General features: G+C 38.3%; 1 protein-coding gene and 1 long non-coding RNA gene across 2 annotated transcripts in view; one reads left to right on the top strand and one right to left on the bottom strand.

Annotated features, from left to right (window-relative positions):
* The first annotated feature begins 1,291 nt into the window (after positions 1–1,291).
* On the top strand, positions 1,292–22,323 carry LOC146486066 (AP-2 complex subunit alpha-2-like). Its single transcript, XM_085097887.1, has 25 exons — positions 1,292–1,633; positions 1,840–1,908; positions 2,086–2,228; positions 3,846–4,169; positions 4,821–4,922; positions 5,579–5,687; positions 6,266–6,327; positions 6,746–6,834; positions 7,384–7,455; positions 7,988–8,084; positions 8,462–8,599; positions 9,406–9,513; positions 10,335–10,507; positions 11,514–11,643; positions 11,827–11,928; positions 12,157–12,321; positions 12,987–13,017; positions 13,470–13,629; positions 14,363–14,445; positions 14,555–14,644; positions 15,623–15,746; positions 16,337–16,453; positions 17,678–17,747; positions 18,280–18,414; positions 19,847–22,323. The coding sequence occupies exons 1-25, from the start codon at positions 1,570–1,572 to the stop codon at positions 19,922–19,924; spliced, it is 2,835 nt and encodes a 944-aa protein (XP_084954013.1). The 5' UTR covers positions 1,292–1,569; the 3' UTR covers positions 19,925–22,323.
* LOC146486060 (uncharacterized) overlaps positions 21,320–25,013 on the bottom strand; it is a 65,067-nt gene continuing 61,373 nt past the window's right edge. Inside the window, exon 2 of the long non-coding RNA XR_014859764.1 lies at positions 21,320–23,739. This is a non-coding gene — a long non-coding RNA (uncharacterized LOC146486060). The remainder of the gene's footprint in view (positions 23,740–25,013) is intronic.

Below are 25,013 nucleotides of genomic sequence, written 5' to 3'. Positions count from 1 at the left end.
GCTTAAAGACAAGACCGAAAGTTTACGTGGGATTTTTATGAATAAATTTATCAAAATCAGTCATGTCTGGAGAAAAAAATAGGTTGTAATTAGCAGTACAATGACCTGCACGTGCAGGGATGATTTTGATGAAATAATTCATAAAAAATAATCCCACAAAACATTGCGGTCTTGTCTTTTAGCTTTATTTTTATCCGACAACGTTAATTGAAATAGCTGTATACATAGACATAAGAACGTGGATATTGACAGGTTGGTAACGAAATTTGCCCGTCTTAAGGGTGACGCCTCGATCACCCTTTGCTTGTGACTTGTCTTCGTTGTTTTTGTATTTTTTTTCTTTTCGAGACACTGTAGCTTACAGAAAACACTAAGGCAATGGTTAAAATAAACAACTTTTTACTGCATTTTTGCCGCATCATTTATTGAAAATGCCCGGCAGAAAAACCATGAGATAACATTTCCGAGACCTTAAATTTCAAAATTTTCTGCGGGAATATGCCCCCAGACCCCCTAGTTGTAAGCGCCTTTGGCGCTTACGAAAAATTTATTCTCGTGCGTACATCTTCAAAATCCCACGCTACGCCCCTGCTATTGGTCAGTTTTTTCAACTTCATTGGAGTGCTATTGAGCGTTGTCACCTTTGTGCACCTTCAAGGGCAAAAAAGGCCAACAAAAACCTAAAACAAAGGAAGAATGTGGGGCTTCATAACCATTGCCCCTTATTATTACCCATTTTAAATTACCAGTATGTGGGTGTTCCCTCGAGTATTATTGAAAATACTGTAAACACAGAATCCAGTTCTCAAGAGATCCACAATGAGTGAACAATTTCTGTCAGGTTAGGGAAGTAAACGATAGATATATTGTGTAACTTTCGCGCACGGGCACGAGCACCCTGAACTGGGCCATGGATTAAATTCGGTCATGCAGATTTACGGTAACCGAACGGGGAGTGTAGAATTTGACACCCCTCAATACCATTCCTTCCTCAGTTAAAAAATAAATTAACAAATAAACAACATTTTGTCCGAGTGTACTTGTGTCACTCACGAAAAAAAAAACCCATAATTCTCAATAAAAATATTATATTTTTTAGTTCCTGGTTTAGCTGTACTATTGTCCTTTTCCCACGTGCGATCCCAAATTCAGGATTGTAAATAATAACCAAGGCGTGGCTGACCACGATAAATGTTTCCTTAGGACTGTTCAGGACACTTACAAAAAGGCAATTATCGTACACGAAATGTTCGCTGACTGGACCTCATTTGGTAGCGTGGGCGTAGACTTCCCGGCCTCGCTATGAAGATCGTTTGATGGCGGCTGCCATCTTCCGTGTCCAATTTAGACAGAGCGCGGCAAATAGTGTCTTTTTCAATCCAGCGGATAGGTGTAGTTAGCTTTCTTCATCACTAAAATCTTATAGTCCGATTTACAACGCTGTGAATAGTCATCTGGTACAGTTTCATGTGCATCGGCGCCTGTAGCAAGGTTACTCGTTGAAGTGGGCTGTGTCAGATTCAAGTCATCGATATTGCAGTGGAACTTTATACCAGTTTATAAACCAAGATGCCTGCCGTAAAGGGAGAAGGAATGCGCGGTTTAGCCGTGTTTATTTCTGATATTAGGAACTGTAAGTAAATTTGGACTTGTTCACTGTCGTAAAATACTTTAATCGATTTGATTTTTGGGTCAATTTCTGGCATTTGACACGTGTTTTGAATTCGAAATCCTTTGAGATGCATTTTCCAGTGAGATTGATTTTTGCCGCTTCACTTCCTCACGGTATTTCGAATTGGTTGCTCACGATAAGCTGATATGCATGCATTTACATTTCAGGTAAGTCAAAAGAAGCAGAAATGAAAAGAATTAACAAGGAACTTGCCAATATTAGGAATAAATTCAAAGGTAAGATGTTTGTGTATACTTCGATCGTGCTGTAAATTTAAGCTTAAGTTACTTATGTATGCATACATGTGAGTTGAATGTGGCCAATTTTGGCGAACTGATAATCTTATTACAGTATTATAGATTAAGTTCTTCAACTAAAAGCCTTGAATACTTCTCCGTTAAATATATTTTAAGGTGACAAACAGCTAGACGGGTATCAAAAGAAAAAATACGTCTGCAAGCTGCTGTTTATATTTCTTCTGGGCCACGACATCGACTTTGGTCACATGGAAGCCGTAAATCTCCTCTCGTCGAACAAGTACACAGAAAAGCAAATCGTATGTATATTTCCAAGCTTTTCTATTCTTTCGCTTTATTTATACCAGCTCAATTGATGTTTGCAGTACGAGTTTACTGCGTTTTAAAGATACAACTTGAATTTAATTCGACAAGTTCCCAGGAGATTAAACACTAAAGTTTGATTTCCGAATAGTTTTTGCACGATCGCTGTGTGCCCGGTCTTTTGGAAGGTAGTTCAATTTTGGATTAAAATAAGCTCATAAGGAAAGCAAATTTTTGAAGCTAGTCAGTTGATGTTACCATTGTTTTGTCTTTCAATAATTCTTGAAGCGGTTATGAAAGCGGTGTTTCAAGTTACTGGTGGAGCGAATTTAACATTGTTTTTTACATTGAGGAAGCTAGTTTACTATATATGGCTATATGCATGCAACGTTGCCAATGCAACTAGGCTTAGGTAGTTTTTGCGTTGAAACCTTCCAACACCTGCACACTAGTACACTCTAATTGCTCAATTGTTTACCAATGTGTTTTTATGGTGCTACATGTATTAACCTGGATAATTTATTATTTGCTTCTGAATCAAAAATAAGGTGCAAAAAATATTTCCATGCATTTAGCAGCTGGGCTCTAAAAAATCATTTTAAACACCCTAATAACAATATTTACTTAATGTGACAAAAATATATATGTATATTTAAATATCTAAAAGTTGTGATTCAAATTTTTTTTTGATTTAAAAATTTTCAAACCAGTTAGATTTTTACTTTGCTTTGTCTTGAATTATGGTAATGTGTACTGCACAATGCAAAATAAAATTTAAACTGGTTTGAAAATTTTTTAAACCAAAAAAAAATTTAAACCACAACGTTTCGCAGCTAACCTGTCATTTTTCAAGCGCTTAAATAGGACATTGAATTGTGATTGTTGAATTTTCCACCCTGTTATGTTTTAGTGTTTTTAAAATTGTTATAAAACACCACACCATGCATGTACCCCATATGTATGTGTCTCGCTAGTTCATTTTGCAGTTTGCATATTCAAATGCCATTTGCTTGACAGCTGCAACCATTTAAAAGCAACTCTTTGTATTGTTGGTAATGTTATTAATGTGCAACAAAATTGATAGAATATTTTTTTCATTGTCAAATTATATGTCTGCAAAAGAAATCATGGTGTTATGAAAACAATGGTGTTTACCTGATAACGTTTTTTATGAGGATAGTGAAGAAGCTGTGTTAATTTATTGTCCCATTGCCAAAATTGTTGGCAGGATACCCAGGAAAAAGTTTTACTTCATACCAATTGAAAGTTTTCTTTGAATACACAATTCATTGAAATTGGTTGGTTGGCATTCCATCTTGAAGCTGTGTATAGCAAAAAATTCTGCCCATTCCCACAACCAATCAGAATGCCCCGTCTCATCATGAACCAGTTTTGTTGTTTCATGTAAAAAATGCTATGACCCTAGTTTAATGGCCTGGCCCTCACGAGTCCCCGTAGCTCAGTGGTAGAGCATCCGAACTAGTAATTGGAAGGTCTTAAATTTGATTCCCGATAGGAGCGCTCGTATTTCCATTTCCCGTGTATGCTTGTGTCACTCACCGAATAATACATCATTCTCAGTATTTATTGTTATTATTATTTTTATTATACAGGGTTATCTCTTCATATCAGTCCTTGTAAGTGCAAACAGTGAGTTGATAAAGCTGATCATCCAAAGCATCAAGAACGACTTGTCCAGCCGCAACCCCATCAATGTCTGTCTAGCGCTGCAGTGCATAGCAAACATTGGCAATGAAGAAATGGTCGATGCAGTGGGAAAAGAGGTTCCAAAATTGTTAGTTTCTCCAGACACAAATGACAGTGTCAAGCAGTGTGCAGCTCTTTGTGTTTTGAAGCTTTTTAGGCTGAAAAGTGATATCTTGCCGCCTGGAGAGTGGACATCAAGAATCGTGCAGCTCCTCAATGATAAACACTTGGTAAGTTGGCTGTAATGATGATGATGATGATAATATTATAATAATAATAATACTTACCCTATATTAGCATATCTATGTTCAGACTGCTGCATAATAAAAAAAATAATGATGTTGTCACTACTGTAGATGTGGTTTTCTGAAGTTATTAAGTTACGAGTATCTGATTGGCTATATTGGGTTTTTTTTATGAAATGTGTTTTAGTTGTCAGAAATTTAATTGCATGTATTAAACCTCAGTCAGATAACAAGATCTCTCAAAATGACATCAACTACAGAAACTGATAGATGTGTATTCAGTTTCATGCCTGGTGGGTTTCATATCCTCATTCAAGGCTTACATATGTATGTTTGTGATTTTGAAACAAAATATGACTTTTAAAAGGCTTAAAGCCTTTATAACTTACAAAAATGGTTCCTTCTTGTTCTTTGGTATCTCGATCATGAAAATTTAAAGTCTCAAAAATACTGCACACTGTAAGTAACAACTGGTAACTTTCAAAGCAGGTTTCCTTTCTGTTTATGTTAAAACTGGAGTGTATTGGTAGATCAAGATCCTTCCCATACAAGTATACAGTCTTGTGATGATTGGTATCATTTTGATTAAAATAAAGAATGCTTTGTTAAGCTGAAGTTTTGCTCATTCCTTTCCAGGGTGTGGTCACCTCTGCAGCAAGTCTTATTCAGGGTGTTGTCCATTATTACGCTGACGATTACAAGGGCTGTGTTCAACTAGCAGTGTCAAGACTGAGTAGGGTAGGAGTAGCTTTTTTCTTTGTATCAGTCTGGCTTCAGTTTAAATGATGCAGCTCCAGAAAATATCAATACTCCCCCCATGGAAGGTTTTTTTGTTCCCCCCCCCCCCCCCCATTCCTTAGTTCCACGTTTGGAACTGAGGCAAAATTAGAAGGATTTGTATGGAGTCATAGAGGCATAACAGAGCTAATTTCTTGACCACAAATCGCAATAAGATGCCGATATTTGGCAAGTAGGCATTTTTCATCATGCTCTTTCCAATCATATGAAAAAATCCCATAATTTCATAAATTAAAATAGTTTATGTGTAGTCATCACTTTAGGACTCTTATACAAAAGTCACTATCGTGTGGAGAGACTACATACTCAGAATCTCAAACTAATTAAAACATTTTAGGAGTTTTCTATAAAGCCCCATTCATAGTTGTGCATACTGTCAGAAAACTCACATTTATTTATGGTCAGCTGGGCTACGGACCAAAATCTATCCACCTTCTATATTTGTTTTGTGAGAAAGACACTTAGCCAGTGAAAAGAGTTATCCACACTTTGAACAACTTGGCACATTACATAAAGGAAATTTGCTATGATACTGAACACCGACATAAAGATATTTAGTTCTTACTTTTCTAATGCATTTAGTGACTTTCCAACAGATTGTGACATCATCCTATACTGACCTTCAAGATTACACCTATTACTTTGTTCCGGCGCCATGGCTGTGTGTCAAGCTGCTTAAACTGTTACAGTTGTACCCTCCTCCTGGTGAGAGTTCTGTAATATTTTATTATTTGCTAACTGTGTAAAGGCCCATTTGGAGCCTCTTCATATGAGCCCGGTTGACTGTGCTGGCTCGGTTTCTGAGATCTCACCTCACCACTCTTTTCTTTACAAAAATTTCTATGTGTTCATATGAGAAGGCAGGCTGGCCTGGTTACTGAGATCTCGGTGTTTGCTACAGAGATCTCGGCAAGTGAGCGGGAAATTTCTTCCCATTTGAATACTCCAGCCCAAATACCAGGACTGTCTGTGATGAAACATTTTCAACTGTGCATGGCTTGTAAGGTCGCTGAAGGTCCTGTCTGAAGAGAAGACAAAATTTGTTTCGCCTACTGGGCCAGCCCTGTTACCAGGCTCGTATGAAGAGGCCCTTAAAAGGTTTTAACATTCAGTTCAACATACGTTCAACATTTTGTTGAACCAAATGTAGGGGGCGTTTGAACAAAATTTTGAATGGTGTTGAAGCTGACTTTTCATGAGTCAAGGCTGTCAATCCAGTCACTTTTTTAAAGTTAAGCTGTTTGTTAAATGTTGCTTTTTGGTCTTGTTCATTCTTACCTCAGATGACCCAGCAGTCCATGGAAGATTGAATGAATGTCTGGAAACCATTCTTAACAAAGCACAGGTAGATTCACGTTCGAATTCCAGTACTCTTCAGCTTTTCAAGAAGCACAACCCCCCCTCACCCCGCCCCCCACAAATATAAGCCCATCAAGTCAAGGATCATGTGTTAAACCATAGTTAATTGAGGGACTGGTTAATAAACCTTGCCATAAAAACAATGCTGCAATTTATGTTGGAAGGGCCGCGACCCTGCACAATCCTTTGTTTTAACGTTCATACCACAGTTGGATATCTTAACAAAAACATTTCAATTGGTCAGTTGCTCCAACACATTCCAAATTCTATTGTTGTTTGTGCAGGGTCAAGGCTAAAAAGGCAAACAACAACATGTAACAAAGAAGTTTGTCAGGTTTTGTCACTGCCTTTAACTATGATTAAAAGAAACTGTGTACACTGACCTCTGTACTGATGTCTTGTAGGAACCACCCAAATCAAAGAAAGTCCAACATTCAAATGCCAGGAATGCTGTGCTTTTTGAGGCCATAAACCAGATTATTCACATGGATAGGTATGTAAATATATCATTTGAAGGGGTGCCTGGAAAAAAGCCCTAAGTGACTTCTGATAAATTGCTAGATTCTCCTTCCAAATTTCTTTTTATTGGTTTGTGAAACAAAAGGAGAATTTGTGAAACAAAAGGAGAATTTGACCCTACATCAAAAGTCACTTAGGGCCTTATTCTGCACACCCCTAGTAATCATGGAATGTCAGCCAGTAGACCTTCCCTGAGAAATAGCGGCCTTAAATCATTTTCCATTCCTTCTTGCAAAATGAAATCAGCCATATCTTGCAATATTTCTTGGTTGTCTGCAATAAAACAATTATTCTGGCACAGTTTGCTTTCACTGGATATGGAATGATTATAACCTACTCAGCGCTACACACTTTGTTGACTATCTGTTGTTTCATATTGAATGTATGTTTGTGGAGTAATAATAAATTGGTAAATATATAATATATTCCATCTTACTTCAGGTCTTGTCAAAAACACTCGTACAAACAATCTCCTTTGAACTTCAAAATTAGTAAATAATTATGCAATATATGTTCTTTTTAGTGAGCAGAGTTTGTTGATTAGAGGCTGTAACCAGCTGGGACAATTTTTAACACACAGGGAAACCAACCTGAGGTATTATAATTATTTATTGTGATTCTTTTTGCAAATGTACTCAATTTTCAAAGTAACTGAATTATGGTCTCTTCAGTCAAGCCTGAGAATTAAATTATTAATGTTACGGATCCTAATCTGAAACAAGAACTTCAAAGTAGATATTTATGTTGGTTCTTATTCTGATCTTGTCAATTTCATTTTTATTTCTGTAATCGTGATTTTCCATGATTTGTTTGCTGCTTTAAGCTTGAGTTATTTATTTTGTTAGGTAGATACTGTGTACGTGGTTTTGTCTCTGTTGTGTTTGTTGTCTCTTTTCTCCATGTTTTCCGGCCACAATATAGTAATTTATTTCATGTAAATTGGCTTCCTTGTTCTTTAACTCTCAAGTTATTTTAGGAAGCCAGTACCTCTTTTTCTATTTCATTTTCTATGTTATGTCATTTCAGCTGAAGTGCTATGTAGGGGTAGAATAAAGTTTTTCTTGTTTGTTTGTTCTAATAATAAATGATAATATCTTGGTTTCACTGTTTCTTGTAATGTTTCACAGATACCTTGCTTTGGAGGGTCTTTGTCTCATGTCCAACTCTGAGTTCTCAGCTGATGCAGTCAGGAAGCATCAGGAGACTGTTGTTTCGGCACTGAAGGTGGCACAAACTTCTTATCTGTTGTTTTCCTTTTCTGTCTACAATCATGGACAATTTTAGTTGATCTCCAAATTCGACCACTACAGTGATACACCGACAACACAGCCTTCTTCCTCCCCCTCCCTCTCGTCAATGTTGGTCTGCCGCTGAAAAAAAGGTTGGGTCATTGCTCAGCCTTTGAAGCAGCATTGAGTGAGGGAGAGGGGGGAGTGTAGGTTTGTTCCTTTCCAGGCGGTGTTTTCCTTAAGATAGATTGAAATATATGCACAAAGTTCGCAGTTTTCTAAGTTTTGTCTATGATTGTAGTTTACTGTGCACTCTAGTAAATTTGTCAGTTTTCTCAGCATTGATAATAATTCATTCTTTTTTATTCACAGACTGAGCGAGATGTGAGTGTCCGTCAGAGAGCTGTTGACCTTCTTTATGCCATGTGTGATAAGAACAACGCAGAGGAGATTGTATCAGAAATGCTGACCTACCTGGAAACAGCTGATTACTCCATCAAGGAGGAAATGGTAAGAAGGATTGTAAATTAAAGCTTGATTATAGAATAACAGAGATATCATTGGCATTGGACCAAGAAAAATCAAAGTCCCCAATAAGGATGTAACCCATGGTCTTCTGTTACCATTCAGGTGCTCTTACTAGTGAGCTACTGTACAGGGAGACCTGTAATGAGGACGGTGCCTCCTTACACAGAAGTATTTTTGTACAGTTTATGACTATGCGGGAAAAGCACATCTTAGTATAAGCTACTGGAATCCAGAAGGAAAATTGGGGTAACAGGGCATTTTTTTTCAGATATAATTAAGCAACTTACAATTATTCTAAAAGCAGTAAAATACAAGGCAATGTATGGTGTTTTTTACCCTAAAGTGAAGCTATATTATATCTGAAAAATGCATGGTTTCCCCCCAATTTTCTTTTTGGGTACTTAGAGTACTTGCTTGGTTCTGCTTTCTCCACGTAGTATTAAGCCGCGCAAAAATATCCCTGTATTAGTAGGCACCACCCATAGGAAACCCAAGTATCTCGAGATGCACAGAATGTATGCACAGTAACAAAATTAGGCACTGGCCTGAAATACGTTCATGTGTTCTGACATATATCCTAGAAAGGTAGGGGGCTGGTATATTTTTTTTCATTTCATGGAAACCAAAGTTGGTTGCCAGACATGTAACCTCAGAACAACTTACATGTATCTTATATATTGCTTTTAATTAGTTTATTGAAGAAATGCATGTATTCATTTGCCAAATTTTCTCCAATATCTCTCTCCTTCCCCTCCATGCCAAAATTACACTCTACCATTCTCCATTAGGTGTTGAAAGTTGCAATCCTTGCGGAGAAATTTGCAACAGACTATTCTTGGTACATGGACACCATCTTGACACTCATTAGGATTGCTGGAGATTACGTTAGCGAGGAGGTAGGTTAATGTAAATCGTACCTGAGCCATTACCTGAGATAGTGAAAATTATATAGACAGTAAGCTTGTTACTTGCTTTCTTTTCACAGTGTAATTTTGTCTGGTCAAATTTTGACCACCCACAGCCTTCTAATGTTGTTTATTTTATTTCTATTATGAAGCGTTAGAAATGTCTTTATGCTATATGCAATCATTAAATAGTATGACAGTGCGCGTGAGCATAACCTGTTTCAAGACTATAGTGAAAACTCCTAATTAATCGTAAGTAACTTATGTACATAAATAAAATATTTCTGGCTGTAGAAGTTGCTGCTACTAATAAAACGTAATACTAATAAAACTACTAATAAAACGTCATTATTATTATTATTATTATTATTGATTATATTTTTTTGGGGGAGATCAATTTTATTTGCTAAATTTTTTTCTTAATGTTTCATTCAAGTTCGTAGTCATGTAAGTTTGGATTTCTCATACAAAACCTTGAACCCCTAAAAGAGATAAATCACTTTATTTAAGTGTCACTGTATTTAATGCAGAGCACTAATTGGGGACACACACCAGATCGAATTTGAATTTGGAAATGTTGGTTTTTGAAGAGAGAGGAAAACCGGAGTACGAGGAGAAAAACCTCTCGTACTAAGGACAAAAACCAACAACAAACTCAACCCACATATTGTGCGAGTCCGAGAATCAAACCTGGGTCACATTGTTGAGAGGCGAGTGCTCTCACCACTACGCCATATATCTGCTCCCCACATCCATTTCCTTGCATCAATAAGACATTAAACTGAAGCTATGCCTGTATAACTTCCTTGTAGGTGTGGTACCGTGTGATCCAGATAGTCATCAACAGAGACGATATTCAAGGTTACGCAGCTAAGACAGTGTTTGAAGCCCTGCAGTCTCCATCGTGCCACGAGAACATGGTTAAAGTAGGGGGCTACATCTTAGGAGAATTTGGAAATCTTATCGCCGGTGATCCAAGGTCGAGGTAAAGCAATAGCTTGTTTGGTCATCAATACCTCTCAAAATATGCTGAAAGTTGGCAATTTTTCTTGCGACTTTGATATATTATTGGCACCTATTCAACACTGGATGTTTCCCATCTGAATGTAGCAGGCTGGTAGACTTAGTCCTTGCTGCTCACTTCATGATTTAATGGTGTTAGGAGAAGCTGGTTATGATCACTCGATTCTGATAGTGAGTAGTTGTGTAAATGGGCAGTGTCACGTATTAAATGGCCAAAAAACACATTTGCATAGACGGAATCGTTAAAATAATGGTTCAGTTTTGTTAACAGTAACCCTACTACTACACACAAACTAGTGTTTGTTATCTGTGGCCATGGATGGCCAAGATTGAAATGCCAATTTTTTCAAGTTCTTCCAGCATTTTTGGAAAAATGGCTAAAAAAAAAACTGATTATATTTTTTTTTCTCCCCAGGAGAAATCACTTAATATTGTATTCTTATTCTACTCTAAGAGCAATATGATGTTAGCGAAAAAGTACCGGTACCTTGTCAAATATTTGAGCAGTTTGGACCAAAACACAGAGAAATCTCCATCACATTGCCCCTTTAAGAAACCTCTGAATTTCTTTAATGGAATGCTATCAACATCCACAGAACCAGTTTTGTAGATCTATACAGTGTTAAAGTAAACCAAGAAGAAAGCTTGGTGACAGCAAGCATAATTTGTACAATTGTACCCACCTTGTTCATCATTAATTGACAAACTGCTCATGCATGGCAACCCAAAATTAACTGGTCAGTTAAACTGTGTAGAGGAGGCTTTTTATTATGGCATTTTCGAACAAGCTACACCAGTGTGCACTGTACTCACAAATGCTACAGCATCATGGCTGGTACATAATTATTAACCAAATGAATATCATTAGAGATTAACGGTGTTCTGTCTGGACATAGTTTTTTATTAAACTGGACATACAGGTTTTCATGTTGCCCATTTTGAAATGTTTTTCTCTCGTCTTTTTTCAGCCCCATGGTTCAGTTCCAGCTGCTTCACAGCAAGTTCCCACTGTGTGCTTCATCAACAAGAGGTTTACTGATGTCAACATATGTCAAGTTTATCAACCTCTTCCCAGAAATCAAAGGACACATTCAAGAGGTGAGAGGCTCTTTTCTTGAGTTGTTGATCCAAACGCCCACAAATCTTAACATGGCTGTCAAGTTTCACTCTGAAACCAAGCCTAAGAGTGAACTCCACAAGTAATGCTACCTCATCAGTTTATTCCTCAGGCTAAATGGTTCAAGCTAATTTCTAATTTTTGTTTCACTTTATCCATTTAAGATTTTGCGCAGTGACTCCAACCTTAAAAATTCAGATGCAGAGATTCAGCAGAGAGCTCTGGAGTACTTGAAACTGAGTACTGTTGCATCCCCTGATGTTCTGGTGAGTTGTTTGTTGTGATGGTAAATTGTGTCCTTACAGATCCCATTGATGATAACAATGATGATGATGATGATGATGATGATGATGATGATACTTTTATTGCACCGTTTAACATAAAATGATCAAAAGTTAATTACAGTGTAAAAGCCCATGGTCATTCAGTAAATTGTTTACACAGTGTGCTGGACTGAGGGATGCTGCGGTTCATTTTCATTTCCTCTCATATAGGCCACTGTCCTTGAAGAAATGCCACCGTTCCCTGAACGTGAGTCATCCATCTTGGCCAAGCTGAAGAAGAAGAAGCAGGAGAAAACTGGCATTGTGGAGAAAGAAGAGAAAGCTGAACCAGCTGAAAAACCTACGGCAAATGGACAGGTTCCTGTCGCTAATGAGGTGCATTGTTTGTGCTTAATATGATTTATCCTGGACCTCAAAATAATGTAATGGATCAGAGAATTAACTCTACAGTGTATGTTAAAGTGCTAAAGTGCACCCATGAAATTCCCACTGAGCGTCAGCCCTAGTAAGGAAATGGGAGATTGCACGAGGCAAAGAAAATGATCTCTGACCTCAGCAGGAATCGAACCAACGACCGCTGAGTTTGATCGTCCATTGCTCTACCGACTGAGCTACAAGGCCAGATGGGAGCAAGTTGTAGATGATAATGGTGGTAATTGCGGCGATATGAATGTGAAGGGTACAAATTTCATTGGTTCACTTTAACACTTTAATGTACACAATAGAGTTAGTTCTCTGGTCCATCATATGTGTCCTTAAGTAGTGCTAGCGGCACAATGTTTATTTAAAATGAACAGTGCCATAGGATTATTTAAATCAGTTTTAATTCATGCTTATGCTCAAGAAAGGTTGAACTACCTGGTACACCATAATACGTGTTAAAAACATGAATGACCTCAGTCACATGAGGATTTCACTCTCTTGAAAGGAATGGCTGCATCTCTTTGCTAAATATTTGGTTTAAGGAATGAAAAAAGTGATGACATTGTGTTTTAATTGGTTATTAACAATGATTAACTATCTTAAATGCCATTTTTCAGATTACCGCTCCCAATCCAGCATTACAAGCAGGTATGTTTGTTGTCTTATTCCTTAGCACTTGTAAAAATATGAGTTACAGGGACAACAGGTGTAACATTAAATGTTTAGCTAAAGTCATAGGTACATAATTTATTGATTGATCAGAGAATTAACCCTGCAGTGTATGTTAAAGCGCTAAAGTGAACCCACGAAGTTCCCACTGAGCGTTAGCCCAAGTAAGGAAATGGGAGATCGCACGAAACAAAGAATCGAACCCACAACCTGCAGATTTTATTGTCCGTTGCTCTTCCAACTGAGCTACGAGGCTGCCTAACATTACACTGTAGAGTTAATTCTCTAATCCATCATTTGCGTCCTTAGTGTTAGAGCTCACAACATTCATTTTTACCCTTCATACTTATGTCGTTTGGCCAATTTCAACAGTTCCCCATCAGTTACAAACATTTCAAGTTATTAATTTATGTGATCGCGTTTTTCATTAGATCTGATTGGTACGGGAACTGCTCCTGTGACAAACAACTTTGCAGCACCCGAGACGGGTGGAAGTCTTCTGGTTGACGTGTTTGACATGCCAGCGGCAGCAGCTCCTGTAGTGGGAGGCACTCCGTCCATTACACCTGGTGCAGAGGAAAATCTGAAGAAGTAAGATTTGATTTACTGATTATTTGTGTGAGCGTTAGGGATCAGGGAGATGGAGACCTGTGATCTAGAGGAGGCAGGAACATGGATGGAGTGTCATCGGAGCTTGAAGAAAATGATCGTGTGGCAAAAGAACAAATAACCCTGAAGTCAACATTGTGATGGCACAACTGATTGGCTTAGACTTGCTTTGAATGGTTTATGGTTATTGCAACCAGAATGTGACATTTTGTGAGATGTGGAGAATTTCTCTGGTATTGGTTGTTTGCAAGTAGCAAGAGGAGTGGGAATCACTACTGAAAGGGTTGAAATGGAAACCAGATGAGCATGGGAAGGAGGAATCCCTACCACATCCTCTCCCCTACTCGCCAGTTCACACAGGCATTGACAAATAACAGTTTCATGGTAGGCAGTTCTGCAAGAAGAGTAACTGGTCATAAAGTCTCCCCTGTCTGTTGTGTTTTAGTCATTTTCAGATTCTGAGTTGCTGGTCATCTTTTCTGTATTATTCTGAGGGGTGCACAGGTATATTAGTGCAACCCAAAGAAGTAAAAAAAAAGTCCCTTTTGCACCTCCCCATCATGAATATACCCCTTTGGGGGTTGCTCATCATGGCAGCGGTTACATCCTGGTAATGACAGCTGTGCATTGATGGCATTGTCAAGTGTTGGTAGAAATTTGCAAGGGTGCATTTATAGAAAGGGTTATAAAAATCTTATGATTCCTTTCTTCATAGGTTTGTTTTTAAAAACACTGGAGTTCTATTTGAAAATGACATCCTTCAAGTTGGTATTAAATCGGAGTTTACCGACGGCAAAGGTAAGTCAACTGATCTTTTGATCGTTTTTTTTTTTTTTTGGTTTTGATAATTTTTTGGTATTTTCCTCATGAACTCATAATGGGTTTGATTTTTTTTGTCTTAAAACAGGAGCTGTTGGTATATTCTATGGTAATAAGACATCGTCGCAGTTTGTCAATTTTTCCTCCACTGTTCACATGCCTGGAGATCTTAATACTCATATCCTTTTACGATACCTAAATTTATTGAAAGAAATTCTGTCCAAGGAAAAGTAATATTCACATTGGTTTAAAGTTTTGATGAATGTTTGGTAAAACGAAATAATATTATTGATACTGCTGAAACAAGCACCTTGGCAGCGAAACCACTGGCCCACGGCTCGACGGTTACACTTGAGTTTTGAACATTTTGTAGCATCATTTTATGGTCTGTAACAGTATAGACCATCGAAAACTGCCGTCGATTTGTTAATTATTATAGAGCTAAATGGTAAATTCTATAGAGATGGGAGATGCAAGCCATGCCCCCTCACCTCCTGGGATTGCCAGTGTCCTTCCACTGGAATTCCATATTTTCTGGAATTGGTTTGTTGTTTCATTTTTCAAATTCCCTACAAAGTCTTGTCATTTCATTTAACACCATGAATTTGTAATAAATTGCCCAAATTTATTAATGTTTGCACACCATTGCTTTAGAAAGATCTGTTGTTTTTATCATCATCATCATCATCATCTTCCATATTCTGCTAGTGGAGAGTTGGGTTGCATGCTCTCTCCTTCCAGCCTCTTCTATCATTTGCTGCTGATGTTGCCTCCATCTAAATATGTTCTCAGTCCTCTGTCCTTCAGCTTTTTCTCCACTGTCCTTCTTCATGTCTCCAGTAGACGACCTCGTTTCCTCTTTCCTTCTGGTATCCATCATGAAGGCAATATGTGGTTGTGAGTGGTAGTCCACTGCTCTAAGGACAAGACCCAACTATGTGCATCTTCTCCTGGTCACTTGGTCCCTTATTGCCTCCATACTGTACCTTTTCTTCTCCTTATCTCCTCATTAGTAACCTGTACTGGCCAGTAGATCTTTAATATCTTCCTTTGGCTCTTGTGTAAGAAGGCATCCATCTTCTCATCCACTATAGTTGTCTTCCATATTTGTTGTTAGAACATAGTTAAGTGTTAATACTTCCTTGACTCTTTGCACGTCTCCATATCGACTCCAATCCTCCACCCACAATTGTGGAAGGTGGAGCTCAGATGAAACAGATGATCAATACAGAATGCATCATGGAATTCAATGAGCAGCCACTGATAGATCTTCAATTCAGGTATCTGCGCTTTTGAGTCATGTACCTACCATTAACCATCTTCTGAGGGGAGACTCCAGGAAAGGGAGGGGACTTTGCTCGAAAGTGCTAATTTCCCCCTCTTAAAAGGAGAAATGGAACAATCACAGTTAATAAGTTTTTTTTCACCTCCTAGAGAGTCCTCAGAAAAATATTATGACATTAATAGCCAGGCCTTCATTTACAACGACTACAACATGGCTTCTTGTTTTTCAAGGACCCCTATTTTCCCCGCAGAGTAAGGCATGAGAAAACAAACCTCCCTCAGTTCCATCCCTTGCAGGGCAAATTACCGATCAAATTTCTCTATATTGTTGCTAAAAATGTTTTCTGAGAAGCAAGTTCATTGGATTGCCTCTAGGTATGATAAAGACATTTTTCTCGTTGACAAGATGAAGAACGTGTTGTTTCAATATCTATGAATCATATTATACATAGCTGAATATTCAGGGTAGTTTTTTTTTTATCTCATATACATGTATGGTAAACTAACATTGACAATGGGCTCTACCTCACATCAGTGTAAAACCTGTTCTGTTTGTAAATCTGTTGTACATTTTCTCCGTTACTAGCATGAATGGCGTGGGCCAAAGAATTGCCCTTCCCCTGCCCCTATTTGCATCCAAGTTCTTCGCACCTACAGAAATGAACTCGCAAGACTTCTTTTCAAGATGGAAGCAGTTAGGAAAGTAAGTACTGGGAACAAATACACACATCATGATCAAATGATAAATTTTAAGTGTCCAAGGGATTTTGATGACATTTCAAAATCCCCAAAAACGTTTTATTATCAACAGAAACTTAGAAGTAATAGTCCAGTTTTATTATAAATAACCACCTCAGTGTAATAAAATTGGCGGGGAGTGTTTCTGATCACAAATGGACTGGGGAGGAATGGATTACAACTTGAATAAAGTTCGGCCAACTTTCAAGGTTTTGCTCTTTTGTTTCCAAAATGCGCTAGAATAGATCACAAGTTGATCCTCTCAAAAATTCAGTTGATTCCTTTCTCTCGGTGTTAAAAAATTATGTTGTAACTAAGTCAAGGTATTCTTGGACCATTTTCACCAAAAAGGTTCAAAATCCCCCAAACACTTCCCCTTTAAGTACTGTTATGACCCTCTCTTCGATAAGTACCTCTGTTTCAATGGGTGTTTCTTAATAAGTACCCCCGCCCCGTCCCCGCCCTTGCCATTAAGGAACTTATTAAACCAGCAACGGCGGTAACGCCAACGAAAACGTCACTTGAAAATATCCCTTTATTTCATTTGTGCTACTAACTTCACAATTATTTCAACTCGTTCAACTTTTGCAGAAAGGGCGAATTACACAGGAACCAAATTGGTAGGCGTCACATTCAAGTTAAGAAAGAGAATGAAAAATTCACCATCGTGTGTTCACGTTCTCCACAAAGCCTTGAATTTGGTCATTTCACGTTGTTATTTTGTACAGGAAGGCAAAGAAGTGTATCAAAATTTAAAACGCACGTGTAGAGCGATTGTTTTTCCTCATTAAACCTGTTGTTTTGCGGCCGGCGTTGTCGTTGCTGTCGTCGCCAGTGCTTTAGTTCCTTTATTTAGCACCTCCTATCTCAAAACCACCGCCACTCCATTGAAAAACACTTCAACTACTCTAGTCTCTCGAATGAGACAGTGGCATTGAAGCTGTCGACAGGATGACCCATAAAGTGCTTCTATTTCTACTGCGGTCGTTTCGGTCATTGTTCACCTGGTGTGTCTACACTGTTTTGTCAAAAAGAAATAAATGGCCTGTACTGATTGTACGCTCTCCCTTGAACTCAACAAACGAGATAAGTGCCCCAGTTGGTAAATCGAATCTTTAAACGGTAACTTTAGTAAAGAAGTAAGAGAGTTCTATAAGGTACTCACACGATCTTTGTTGAATTATTGCAGCCCTGGTCAAGAGAGTCAGCAGATTTTTAAAGCTAGGTTTCCAATTGACACAGAAACAATAAAAACAAAGGTTTGTATGCAGTGACGTTTTAACCAAGCTTAAGTTCAAGTTTATGTAAAACTCTAACACACATATACACATTTAAGATTTGGCAAAAAGGTGTGTGTGCAAAGTTTGGGGCACTAAAATAGCATAAAACTAATCGAGTTGGTGATAAAAAATAAGTGGAACTTACGAAAAGAACAGTGAACGATCAAAAATTAGGATAAATAGTATTCCTTCATAGTCCAATTACACAGGTTTCAACATTAAGTAGAGGTGGTATTGCTATTGTTATAGTTGGTTATCTTCTATAACTGTAAACGTCATGGGCATAGTTGGCTGCTTGCAAAGTTTGACAGATTTTGTGTGACATCAGTTATACTTGAGACTTAAATTACACCCTATTAGCTTATTTGATGGCACAGTTGACATTCTCAAAGTAGCTGCCTGTTGGTTTGAGGCTGTTCCAAGTAAGAGTTGAAACCTTCGCTCCATTATATTTTAAATCTGTTTAACAACCTTTGTTTTTTAACTGGCTTGTTTTTTTTTCTGTTTTTAGCTTTCTGGCTTTGGAATGTCCTTGCTTCAGAATGTAGACCCTAATCCTGAGAATTTTGTTTGTGCCGGAATAATCAAAGCACAAGCGGTGCAGATTGGAACGCTGCTTCGCCTAGAACCTAACAGACAAGCACAGGTAAGAGAATCTCATTACTAGAGGGATTCAGGATCAAGTTTTGGCAAATGGCAAACGTCAGATTCCCGCTTACGTTACGGTTTCGTAAAAAGAGTTAACAAATAGATGAGAATAGTGCAAAATAATTTTGGCCTTTGATGCTAACACGAAACTACTCAACTTCAAATTGATATTAATATAATGTAGTTATGTGCTAAGTGGAGGAAATAAATAAAATACAAAATAAATACTCAACTTCACTTAGGCTCTTGATCTTGGGCGAGCGGCCAACGTAGGGTAATTGTGGTCACGTGGTCACCACGTGAAGTGCCAGAGTGTAAATTGGACAATTTCATTAATTAGTGTTTTCCACTTGCTAGAAATTGAAGTACCAACAGTGACGCAGTAAAGTAATGCTTCACAGTTTTCATTTTAATGGCTAGCTTTAAGGATTCATTTATTCACAGACTATAATGCTAGAAGCATACTAATCAGTACTGCACACGATTTGAATATGGACACCTCACGATTTCTTCCACAGACTCGAGAATTGAAATCACTTTGTACATTTTGATACTCTTCGCCACTGTATTGTACTCCATAATGATTTTCATTTGAATGGTCACACTTTAGGATTTCATCCACAGACTCAAAAGTTAGAATCATCTTGTACAGCATAATAAACAGCACCACAGGAAAGTACTGCTCAGTAGCTTTCACTTGAATGGTCACACTTTAGGATTTCATCCACTACAGAGTCAAAACGTAGAACCAACTTGTTCAGCATAATAAAACAGCACCACAGGAAAATACTGCTCAGTAGCTTTCACTTGAATGGTCACACTTTACGATTTCATCCACAGACTCAAAAGTTAGAATCACCTCGTACAGCATAATAAATAAATAAATAAATAAATAAATAAATAAATAAATAAATAAATAAATAAATAAATAAATAAATAAATAGACAGCACCACAGGAAAGTACTGCTCAGTAGCTTTCACTTGAATGGTCACACTTTAGGATTTCACCCACTAGGCTCAGAGGTTAGAATCACTTTGTACAGCATCATAAACAGCGTCACAATAAAGTACTACGCAAGTGAAAGGTCACAGTTTAGAAAAGAATACTTCCTTGTGGTGCCGTTGATTTGCAAATTTAATTTCTTAACCGTTTAAGCCCTATTAGTGATCAGCATCAATTTTCTCCTTATAATAGCAATGTTTATTCAACCCCGGAGGTCATGAGAATTTTTGATATGATCACCCAAGATGAATTTTGGTGATATTTTAATAACTTCTCCCCAGTACTTTTATAATAAAAGTATGGGGACAAGATAGGCGAATTTGTTGCTTTTCTAGTCATTCTCGGGAGATTAAATTTCAGAAGCTGAAAATTATTTGACTGTGAAGTTTTCCATTTCTTGACTGGCACAAACTTTCTTTTATTACAGATGTTCAGACTGACAATACGAAGTTCAAGAGCTGATGTTGCTAAATACCTCGCAGAAATCTTGGTAGACCAGTTTTAAACCAGTTTGTGCAGATGCTCAAAGCGCGGGACATGGCTACGAAAACAACCCTCATCCGGAGTAAACCAGTTATACCAGTTATTTTATGAATTACCAGTCAAAACATCTTAATCAAGCTTAAAGCCATTGTCCATGTCGTTTAATTTTTGCCGTGTCTTGAAATTGGGGTAAATGAAGTCGGTTTTTAGGATGTTTTCCGCTGGAAATTTGTTGCATGTTTGTCCATTTGACCTTAGCTTTGGTGTTCCAAGAGGTCGTAGGTAGTCATGGACAAAACCAAAATTATAACCTCGCTTGTGCCTGACAAGTGTGGCACTCGTTTCCCGCGCTTTGCACCCGTTTCATTATGGTTTGATTTCTGATTGGCTCATTCTCGAGTTGGCTTATAATGTAGAGATGGTCGATACCTGTTTTCATATTTTATGCGATATAAGAGCGATACTGCGAAAATAGAGAACTGACTCAAAGACTCGGTTTTGACCCAAAGAGTGCAGATTCACTTGGTCTCGTGTGGTATCGAAAAGTATCCGAGAAACGATACTCCTTGGAAGTATCGATCGATTACTTTGGCATCGATGCCGGTCAATTCTTGGCTTGTGTTTCTTTGTTGATATGTGTAGTGTATACACTAATTGTTTATAGAACGCGCATTGATTATGTGGGAATCCAAGGCAAAACAATGGTGAATTGACTACTACTAGTGAAAGTCACTGCGAATATTGTTTTACCGTATTGATTCTGGTTCATAAAACATGCGTAATATTAACGTACATTGTGTTTTCTGCCCGGCGAGGATTACTAAAAAACTGAAACAAATAGATATTTTGGCATTGGATTTTTATTACAGTTGAGCGGATTAAGTGTCAACTCGGGGCGGTTTTTTATTGCCTGTAGAGAGGATAACAGTCCAACGTCCTTTAAAGGGACACTTTCAACGAGATTTTGTTGTATGTTTGTCAAAAAACTGCTCAGACGTTTTAACATGAAGTTACTCTTAGATCGCGGGGAGGAAAACATCAAATGATTGCTCCGAGGAAGAATAAAAGCAATTTTTCCAAAATACTCAGAAAGAACCTTTTTTCCAAGTTGCAATCCATTTCCATCCTAGCCATCCGCAGCCAGAGGTGAATGATACTAATTTCTGTGCACTAATAGTGGGGTTATTGTTAACAAAACTGAACCATTATTTTAAATTTTTACGCCCATACAAATATATTTTGGAGCTATTCAAAGTGACACTAAAAATAGATGAGACTGCCCCTTTAAGTCTGGCTCTTTCTCGATGTTGTGACGACTAAATGACGGAAAACAAGACTCTAAAGAACTGTGCACCAAAGCTGAAGTAGGCTACCTTTATTTTCGCTTCACCAAAAAACACCCGAGTTAAAGCCATACTCATTTTTTTGCTGTCCAAACGCAGTGCTTGTGATTAGTGGGGCTCAGAACTGAGTGTCCGCTTAGCAGAGATGTGCGCCAAAGCGAGGTCGCTGTTAGCAAGGGTGCGACTGTACGCGCATGAGCGCAGAGGGTCTTCTAATTGAAAAGAGACGCAACCATGTATTCCGTGATGATTCACCTCTAATCCCATTCAGTTTGAGGTGACGGTAGCCTCTAAGTTTTCGTTTTCAGCTTGTGCGCTTAGTATTCTTAAATCGGTGGCAGCACACTTTTCATCTCCTTGTATGCGAACAGATTGCCCCTTGATCCAAGGCGACCAAAAATTATCAGTAAACTCGACAACAGCTTTTACCCGTTTTTGTCTATTCAGTTTTTCTTTTCTTGATGTAAGCCTTTCGGCGTAAGCACGGTGTCTCGTTGGATCTTCGTCGGCCGAGTAGTTGCCTACCCAAGATCAAACAAAGTCACATTTGCAAAGATAGACACAAATTTCACCGTCTGCCCATCGTGTTCCTAAAGGTTGTATTCCCAAACTTTGTCTCGGTATAGCTAATGGTTTGAGTTAGGCATAAAAAACCGCTCGATTGACAGACATTGAAGATTTCATTGAGATCTGAAAGCTGGATTTTTCCCAATAGTATTTTGTACCCCATGTCTATGTGGCTTGTAGGATTGTGACAGTCATATCTGCAGGATAGAATTGAAAGTTTTGATCACACGTGCGACTTGTGTTTGCTAATGTAACGCAGTTTTAAAGTAAAACGAAATGTTAGAAGGGATTGTACTAATTAATCAATAGTTGTGAAAATTGTTATTTTACTCTACCATTGCTAGTTAACAGACACAGGCTGTTATATCTTGCATAATACACTTAGGAATTTTATAACAAAATGGAAAAAAAAAAACGTGAAACATGTAACGAACGTAAGTAGAAGTTATGATGTAGGTGCCGAAAATCGCCTGATGCAAAATAAAACTGCGAAAACGGTTATGTACTCCTACTTTCGTCTTCAGCTTCTATAGTCCTGAATGTTTTAGTTCAAGTATGTTATCACCTATAGCTAGGTGCTGTCTGGGGTCCGGTATTCCTTACCTTTGCCCGAGCATTGGCTGGTAATCTAGCCGAGAGAACAGCTGGTATTTAGTGAAACGTCGGCTGTTTTCGTAGCCTAGTTATTATATAAACAGGATGGATATCAGTAGGAATCATTACAACAACCAGAATTTTACGGTTCTTGTCGGCCGGTGTACGGACTGCACGTTGAACCCAGGGAGCTTAAGCAACGACAACGGCAACGAAAACGTCACCCGAAAATATTTCATTTGTGCTACTTCGCGATTATTTCAACTCGAAATGGCGAACTATCTAGGAACCAAATTGGTAGGAGTGGCGTACAAGTTAAGAAAGAAAATGAAAAATTCACCGTCGTGGGTTCACGTTCTCCACAAAACCTTAAATGTGGTCATTTCACGTTGTTGTTTTGCAGAGGACGTCGAAGAAATGTACCAAAATATAAAACGCACGTGCAGAGCGATATACAGTAAAAACCCGCGTGTCAGAACCTAGTGGTTTAAGAACCTGCTGGCAGAAAATTGCCATTTTAATACCCAAAAATATAAGAACCTGTTTAGCCAAGCAAGATCTAGCAGGTTCTTATATGCGGGTAACAGTTAAATTATAATAAACATTTTAACCAAGGAGTTGACTTTGAGATTGCAAATTTATATTGCAAGAAAATACCAAACTGTAATTACAAATAAAAGTATTAATTTCTACAACAAAAACAGGTTTATATAAAGTACAGTTGTGAATAAATACTGTATATTTAAAGACCAAACCCAAGTTTGTTTATTTTTCTGGTTATCAACAACTATATCTCCTTCATAGAAATTAAGAACCTAATTAAGAACCTACTTACCCTAAATTGACAATAACTACCCCAAAATACAAGAACCTATTTTGCCAGACTTAGAAAATGTAGGTTCTCACACGCGGGTTTTTACTGTATTTGCTCATTAAACCTATTGTTTTGCGGCTTTGTCGTTGCCGTTGCCGTCGTCGTTGCTTAAGCTCCCTAATTGACTTCGGAGATAGGGTACACAACCCTAGAAATAGGGTACACTGACCACAAGACCCACCCTGCTAGCAGAGCCTTTCTTTTGCTTGCTCGATTTTGGCGTTCTCGAGTAAAGAAAAAGACGAAAGGAGACTCTGCTCGCAGGGTGCACAAGACCTAACATCAGGGGGGAAAAAATACGCTGGCCTTAAGACCAGTGTCCCTAAAGGATAGGGTACAACAGAAGCCCTGAGTGAACCATGTTCCGATTAGCCTGAGTGGCAGACGCATGAAAAATATAGGGCGCGCGAGTGAACTCGCGTGTCTTCCTCCTCGCGCTCCTCGCTTTTGTTTCGCGCCCTATATATTTTTCACTCGCCTGCCGCGCAGGCTAATTTATTTTTAGAACTGTTTTCCCGCGAAAAGGTATGACGTGTAACAATTAAATTGTCATTGCTCTTGTTTGATTGACTAATTGAACTGTGGGCTTTCCAAGGCTGAGGTCTGACTCCAGGACTAAGGTATAATGACCCAAGCGCCGTATTTATTCGATTAACCACCCTGGGCTGAGTTGCTCAAAGCATGGTTAGCGCTAACTAAGAGGTATTAAAACCTATAGGTTGTCATGACATTTAACCCGGGTTAGCGCTAACCATGCTTCGAGCAACTGGGCCCTGGGGCCAGTTTTCAGACATGGTACTTGGCCAATGTGTTTATAGAATTATAAGATCTTGAAATTTGGTATTCAAAGCTAACAAAAAATTGACTTCTGTTAAGTAACATTTTTCACCAAAGACACTTATCGGGCCCGGTAAGTTACCGGGACGTTCGAGAAACGGGCCCCTGGATGCTTATTCGAGGGTGGGCGCTTATTATTTTCCTAACATTTGCAGCAAGCGAAGTCATTTTAGAGAATAACAAAACAAGGCATAACATGTTTATTTTGCTTCAAAAGACAAAACAAGATGCAAATGCTATCATAAAAAGTCATAAACAATGTAAAAGTTCATTGACTATCGTATCTAAAACCAGTTTAATTTTGGAACACAACTGACACTCCTCTTACGTCGCGCTGGTAGAGTAAATAAATGTTTCTTGTTGGGAGGTGGGTGGGTTGGGGCTTATAAACTTTTTGGGCTTTCAGGGTGGGCGCTTATTCGAGGTGGGCGCTTATAAACCTTTTTGGGCTTTCAGGGTGGGTGCTTATTCGAAGGTGTAAATACGGTACATTGATGACCCCTAGGGTCCAGACTAACGGACCTGATGGTACACTGGCCATGTGGTGGTGAATGCACCAACTGACGCCATAGCCTGTTCCGGTCTCTCGGTATACCGCTGGAGACAAGAACGAGCGGGTGAGAAAATCAAAAACGCCCGCTCCTTTGTGTTTCCCGGTATACCGAGAGCCTGGAACAGGCTAATGACTCCAGGGATCTTCTTTCTACATCTTGCCAAATCCAAAATGTTCCAGTTCTCTATATTCCTTCCTGCTGTCTTATGCAATGCGTATCTAAACCTCGAAAAGTTTTCAGCATGTTACTAAAAATCGAATTCCTTTGCCTTTATTCATTTCCTCACAATACATCAAAACAGAAAAAATTATTGACAAAAAAGAAAAGAAGAAAAAATAGGGT

This window comes from Pavona decussata, unplaced genomic scaffold (assembly GCF_977016875.1).
Source record: "Pavona decussata unplaced genomic scaffold, jaPavDecu1.1 SCAFFOLD_21, whole genome shotgun sequence".
Lineage (NCBI taxonomy): Eukaryota > Metazoa > Cnidaria > Anthozoa > Scleractinia > Agariciidae > Pavona > Pavona decussata.
The sequence above is the reverse complement of the archived record's forward strand: the minus strand, read 5'-3'. Positions and strand labels throughout refer to the sequence as shown.